The sequence below is a fragment of the Ictalurus punctatus genome, chromosome 7 (assembly GCF_001660625.3).
Source record: "Ictalurus punctatus breed USDA103 chromosome 7, Coco_2.0, whole genome shotgun sequence".
NCBI classification, from domain to species: Eukaryota; Metazoa; Chordata; class Actinopteri; order Siluriformes; family Ictaluridae; genus Ictalurus; species Ictalurus punctatus.
In genome coordinates, this window is record NC_030422.2 from 34,685,097 (window position 1) to 34,692,376 (window position 7,280).

General features: G+C 40.3%; 1 protein-coding gene across 2 annotated transcripts in view; it reads left to right on the forward strand.

The window, feature by feature from the left end:
- LOC108267094 (DIS3-like exonuclease 2) overlaps window positions 1–6,964 on the forward strand; it is a 33,105-nt gene extending 26,141 nt beyond the window's left edge. Inside the window, exons 9-12 of one of the 2 annotated variants that reach the window (XM_053681216.1) lie at window positions 18–148; window positions 274–378; window positions 610–714; window positions 6,565–6,964. In XM_053681216.1, coding sequence (XP_053537191.1) covers window positions 18–148; window positions 274–378; window positions 610–714; window positions 6,565–6,675 — 452 coding nt within the window. In that variant the 3' untranslated portion in view covers window positions 6,676–6,964. Of the gene's footprint in view, window positions 1–17; window positions 149–273; window positions 379–609; window positions 715–1,423; window positions 2,286–6,564 lie in introns of those variants that run through there. The other variant, XM_053681218.1, reaches the window with a different exon arrangement.
- The last annotated feature ends 316 nt before the right edge of the window (window positions 6,965–7,280 follow it).

Sequence of the window (7,280 nt, forward strand, 5' to 3'; positions counted from 1 at the left end):
GTGTGTGTGTGAGACAGAGTGTGGACCTCGTGTGCATCTCGCCCAAGATGAAGTGCAGAAGCAGGCCACTCACTGTAACGATAAAAAGACTGCATCCAAGAGGGTTCAGGAGATGAGCACCGAGCTGTTCTTCAGTATCTTCGTCAGGGTAACACACACACACACAGCTGTACATGGTGCTATCACACATCATACACGATCACATATGGACTGTTCCTCATAGCTGACATTTCTGCTGTCACATTTGGTGTGTGTGTGTGTGTGTGTGTGTAGGAGTGTGGGCCTCTGGAATCGAAGGCAATGGTGATGGGGATGCTGGATAAATCCTTTGATGTGTTGGTGCTGGACTCCGGGGTTCAGAAGAGGATCTACTGTAATGTCAGTCTCACACACACACACACACACACACACACACACACACACACAGCAGCACAGATGAATTTATCTGTATTATTTACTTTTAATACTAAAAATAAACAAAACTAAAGTATAGTTTATCGAATATTTTCATATTGTGTATTTTTTTATACATATTTATATTAGAATAATTATGAGATTGTTGTTTTACATGTTTAAAAAAACCCTTAAATTAATTACTCTGTGTTTCAGGCCATTGAGGGTCTGCAGTCGTTTAATTTCCGTAAAGTCGGTAAACGGCCTGAGATGACCCTGGTTTGGACGCCTAACGAGCTGGAAGATGACAGCGTTACACAGGTATGACATCATCACCTAACCGCTCACTGAGGTTTGGAGGACGGTCTCCTCTATGCAGAGCTGCTCTTGTGTCACATTCTTTAATAACAGATTTAACATCGCTCTGCTCATGGTCAATATTTTTACAGGACTTTGTCCCGGACTTGTTTTAATGGCTCCTTGGTCTTTATAATACTGTCTGTTCAGGTTCTCTAACAGACTCTGGGTTCTTCCAGGAACAAGTGTATTTATACTGAGACGCTTTACACGTCACGCTTTAATTACACACAGAGCGGCTACAATACAGCTAGTTATCGGACTTTTTACAGGGGTTTTACAGTAATGAAAATTTATGCACACTCAGCTGTTTTTATAATATTTGAACGCTAATATTATATTATGGGATATTGTGTGTGCATCCATAACATAAAATCCCAATTAAGCCCATTTCAGTTCCAGAATCTAACACTGCAACACGTGGAAAAAAGGACATGGGGGTGAATACTTATGCACAGCATTCTATACTTGTTCCATGAGAGACGCGTGTTCAGAGTAGAAGGTCCTGTGGTGTGAACAATGTTGTGAATGTATTCTGCAGGGAATCAGACATTTAGAGCTACAGCTGTAATATCAGTACTACAGTGTGGTGCTTGGACCCCGTTTATCGCTATCTTAATGATAATGTGTGTGTGTGTGTGTGTGTGTGTGTGTGTGTGTGTGTGTGTGTGTGGGAGATCTCCTTGTTTTCCGTGGTGGATGTGCTGCTGTCTGCTGGTGAAGGTCCTCTCAAATACACTGCAGTACTGAGGAGACCCACACACACCCAATTCTGAACACACACACATTTAATATTCTCATGGTTCTGAGGTCAGCATAATGAAGCGGTGTCACATTTTACCTGGAAGTATTTCACATGGCGTGTCATATGTGTTTAACACGTGGTTAATAATATCTCTGATTAGCAGTGTGATTAACATCATTAACCATTGCACTTTTACTTCAACTCATTTTTAAAAAAGTTATAGTTTATAAACTGAAGATAGGAAACTCTTAAGTGTGACGTGCTCTTGTGTGACTCGATGGCACGAATAATTATTTTGCTGTTGTGTCTGAGCTTAAGCCAGTGCTAACCACGTGTCATATTTTTATTTAAACGTGTGTGGTCATTTTTACACAGGTGATTACCCACAATCCCACAGTGCGGTTTGTTTACTGTAATCACCTGTTATTTTATTTAACTCCATTTCAAATCCCACTGCAGGATTCGTTTCCATTATAAACCTCAGCTACAGTTTCCAGTTTTTAATATGAATTCTAAAGCTGCACATAAAACTGTGTCCGAGGTTTATAACGGAAATGAAACCTGCAGTGGTACGACGATTCGGTTCTCCCAGTGGGAGGAGTTTTCATTTTTATTTGTCTAACACAGGTTTGTGTGTCGATTTTTTCCACTGTGCGTGTGACGTCTCTGCTGTTTTCATTACTGCCTAACGGTCACTGTGCATTTTTATTTTAATTTTAAAGAGTTTTAATTTTTGTTGTTTAATGTACTGTCACTGAGGAGAATTAAATTATTTCCATTCAGGAAAACATTTGTGGTGTTCTGAGTTAATGAACTCACTGTAGTGAAGTGTGTAACTGATGGAAACAGTGTGTAATGTCACAGTCAGGCCAGTAGTGGGCACTGTTCACTTTAATATGAACTCTTAATAAACTCTAGACTTTATAAACTCACTTTAATAAACTCTAGAGAGCAGTAGATAAACACAACCACACTGAGGAGATACATGTACTATAAATGGCAATAAAGTCACCTGTTACAGTGTAATTTAAGTTTATTATTATATCAGTAATAGTGTCCACGATGGTATAGATGCAGATTTCTGATCTGCCTTCTCAAGTGAAAAACGCTAATTTGGATATTTTCAAGCACTGACAAACATAAGGTTAGATTGATGGATTGATGGATGGAGAGATAGATGTACATTATTTATGCCAAATAAGATTTAGGATAAATAAGCACAAAATCACAGGATCAAACTTGAAGGAAAGCGCTATAATTGGCTAATGTCAGTGTGATTGACAGGAGAGAGAGAGTATGCCCCTCCCACCCAGAGAACACTGCCAATTGTGCTCTTGTGCTCCTGGCCATGAAGATCTGTAGCAGTGTCAGGATTTAAACTCGAGATATCCCGGACGATAAGGTGAACTCTTTTCTGTTGGTAAAAGCAAATGTTTTAGATTTTTTTTTAATGTTTTAATATTTTTAATGTCAGTAAACTCTGATCTGACCGAGATGGCCATGACTGGTGATCAGAGAGCACAAAAATATCTCCCACATAAACAAATCATTACATTCTGTACAAAATAAAAATAAAAATGTATTTATAGTCAGTAAACCTGCGCTTTTTACAGAATCAGTGAGCAGTTTTGTTTAGGGCAGACGCTGCATTACTAGGGGGAAGGGGGAGGGTTTTAGGTATGCTACTTGGTGGGACTGTTAATATTTTAATATTTTGTGAACTCAAACGTAGCGGTCATTACTGTTCACACCAGACTATGATGGAGTTTACCGTCTACTGCTGCGACCAGCTGCTGGTTTTTACAGCTGTGCTGTTTCAGAGTGACTCTGTTCCAGTGTAGATGTACAATTCCACTTCAACACTCTTCCTGTAGCCCGGCCCGGCCTCTGGACCTGAGGTTTTACTGCTGAATGTGATCACTGATCAGATCAGAATTGTTTTAAATGTTAATATTGAACATTAAATCAGTAGAGTGTATAAAATGAACTCAGCTGTTTCCAGAAAGTGAGTAGAGAGCTGGAATATCAACACTGTAAGATGAACATGTTTACTCCAGCTGTGTTAAGGCCTCAGCATATGGAACATGGAGATGAGGGGTGTGAGCACTGTGTGAAGATAAAATCACCTTTATGAGCTCACCCTCTGCAGTTTCGTACTGGTCGTGTTGTATGACTGCTCCAGTACTGCAGGTGGCGCTGTTACCATTTAATGACCATTTCCACAACTACAGGAAGATCGTTTGCAGATCAAAATGTGTTCCATTGAGAAGGAGGATTTTCTGATGTGACTTTCTGAAGCCTTCTTTAGTCCAGACACCGCAAACGAGCTATTTACATATTTACATTTTTCTATTATTTGGGGAATAATGACTGAAGCTGTCATTCTGTAACCTATTAATAAATCTGTGAATGTGTGGAATCACTTCTCATCTGTTTTCAGCCTGTAATTACCCACAATTCATACCAATATATAACCAGTTACTATATCATTCAGAGAGGGGATTAAACACACTGCAGACTGCAAATAGTTCACTGGAGAAATTAAATGAGATGGACAGAAACAGATAATTACCCGCTCTACACACATCCATAAATAAAGTCCTGAGAATGCTGTTATGCTTTAAAGCTTCTCATGTCCCAGTAGCCTGGAAGCAGTTATTATGGAGCTGCATTATTGGATATGAAGTGTGTTATAACACAGTCCAGGTCAGGCCGCACAGAACCAGCTCACGGTTCAAAGGAAATGATCTCTAAATAATGGAAGCCAGGAATGACAGACACCAACAGATTGCAGTGAAGTTGTGGTATATTGTGAAACAGGCAAGTGTATATACACACAACTGTACATAGAACACAACAGCAGGTGTATCTTCAGTGTGGGCCAAGGCCAAAATAATAAACAAAAGAATTATTTAGAGATTTAGTTTAACTAAAAGAAACATAACAATTCAAATGTACTTTCCTAACTCCCTAAACCAAAAACAGAGACAAGAAGGACCCGTCTCCCAAAAGAAATGGCAGCCGCACCTCTACTGTCAGTAACCCGAGTGAAACATATAAACAGTACAGGGAGGACCAAACTCATAGTCAGAACCAGGCAAAAGTCAGAACCAGAACAGCAGTCAGAACACAGAATACTATAACCACAAGGACAAGCAACACGAACATCACACATAACAACCTCCAACATCCCCCTCGCTCTCTTCTCCTCTTCCTCTTTAAATATAGTCACCATTCAGTGATGTCATCATGGGAGGCATGGAGACAGGCTGGAAACTCTGGGAGGGAGTTCGGACCCGCGCACAAAATATCGCACAATACACACACACACACACACACACACACACACACACACACACACACAAAGAAAGGCTTCCCATCCCAAAGATAAGTACGTAGCCCCCCTAGTCTCAGGTAAGAAAAAAAAAAAACAGTCCTGTGTAATCCATACCATCAGATTTGCAATCCGTGCCCCCAGACAATAGTAATGATACTATTGTACTAGAATAGTACTAGATCCCGTACCTACATGTTTCTTTAAACAGATTGGTCCAGGAGTAATTGAACCACTTCTAAATATAATCAGTTCTTCCCTAAGCACTGGCTATGTACCTAAATCACTTAAATTAGCAGTTATTAAACCCTTGATTAAAAAACCTGATCTTGACCCGTCTCAATTGTCCAGCTATAGACCAATATCAAATCTCCCCTTATCTCTAAGATTTTAGAAAAGGTTGTAGCAAAGCAGTTATGCTCATACTTAGATAGGAATAACATTCATGAAATGTATCAGTCAGGATTTAGACCTCATCATAGCACAGAGACAGTGTTAGCTAAAGTAGTAAATGACCTTCTACTGACTTACGATCAGGGTTGTGTCTCGCTGCTTGTGTTACTCGACCTTAGTGCAGCTTTTGATACTATAGATCACACTATTCTCCTTGATAGATTAGAAAATGTTGTTGGTATTAAGGGAACGGTCCTCTCCTGGCTCAGGTCTTATCTGACCGATCGTTATCAGTTCGTAGATGTAAATGGTGATTTCTCCATGCGTACTAAGGTTACTTTTGGAGTTCCACAGGGTTCTGTTTTAGGCCCACTGCTCTTTACTTTATATATGCTACCCCTAGGTCAAATTATTCGTAAACATGGAATTAGCTTCCACTGTTATGCTGATGATACACAGTTGTATGTTTCAGCGAAGCCAGAGGACAGACAGAAGCTTAGTAAAGTTGAGGATTGTGTAAAGGACATTAGACATTGGATGTTAATTAACTTCCTTCTGCTTAATTCTGATAAAACAGAAATACTTTTATTAGGCCCACGTGTAGCTAGAAGTATTCTTTCTGATCTCATAGTTACTCTGGATGGTCTTTCTGTTTCATCATGTGCAGCAGTTAAAGACCTTGGAGTGATTATTGACTCCAGCCTATCATTTGATGCTCATGTAGATAATATTACTAGGATAGCCTTCTTTCATCTCAGAAATATTTCTAAAATAAGAAATATATTGTCACTACATGATGCGGAAATACTAGTTCATGCATTCGTCACCTCTAGACTAGATTACTGTAATGCCTTACTGTCTGGATGTTCCAGTAGGAATATAAATAAGCTCCAGTTAGTCCAAAATGCAGCTGCTAGAGTCCTAACTAGAACTAGAAGATACAACCACATCACCCCGATCTTATCCACACTGCATTGGCTCCCAGTGAAATCTCGCATTGATTATAAAATACTTTTATTAACCTATAAAGCACTAAATGGTCTCGCGCCACAATATCTAAGCGATCTTTTGATTTATATGATCCGCCACGCCTACTTAGATCAAAAGATGCAGGCTATCTGACGGTACCTGGAATAGTGAAGGCTACAGCAGGGGGAAGAGCTTTCTCTTATAGAGCCCCACAGTTATGGAACAGTCTTCCAATTAGTGTTCGGGACTCAGACACAGTCTCAGTGTTTAAGTCTAGGCTTAAAACGTATTTGTTTACTCAAGCCTACCCTGACTAGATTCTGTTCTACTACTTCGCAGTCATAATTATCTTTTTTCTCCCTCTCTCCTTTAGCCGAGCCCCACACGAATTTATGGAGATACTAGAGATCCAGATCCTTTCTGCCTCTGGATGGAGCTCAAATCTTCTTTAATTCCAGACTGCTGGGACTACGACTGCTCCTAACGCCATACAGACTTCATATAAATCCATAATGAACTTTTTCACACTATCTGTTGTTACCCAGATGAGGATGGGTTCCCTTCTGAGTCGGGTTCCTCTCAAGGTTTCTTCCTCTTAAAACATCTTAGGGAGTTTTTCCTCACCACCGTCGCCACTCAGTGTCTTGCTCAGTTGGGATAAATTCGCACCTTTAATATCTGTATACCATGTTGATATTTCTGTAAAGCTGCTTTGAGACAATGTCTATTGTAAAAAGCGCTATACAAATAAAATTGAATTGAATTGAATTGAATTAATGGAGTCAGTAAAGGACTGTCTAAAAAGTGCATGACCTGGGCAACTGTATCCATCCATCTTCTAGCGCTTACTCCCTCTTCAGGGTCACAGGGGAACCTGGAGCCTATCCCAGGGAGCATCAGGCACAAGGCAGGGTATACCCTGGACAGGGTCCCATTCCATCACAGGGCACAATCACATACACACTCACATTCATACACTACAGACACCCCAATCAGCCTACCATGCATGTCTTTGGACTGGGGAGGAAACCGGAGGACGGGGAGAACATGCAAACTCCGCACACATGGCTTCTGCGGGAATCAAACCCC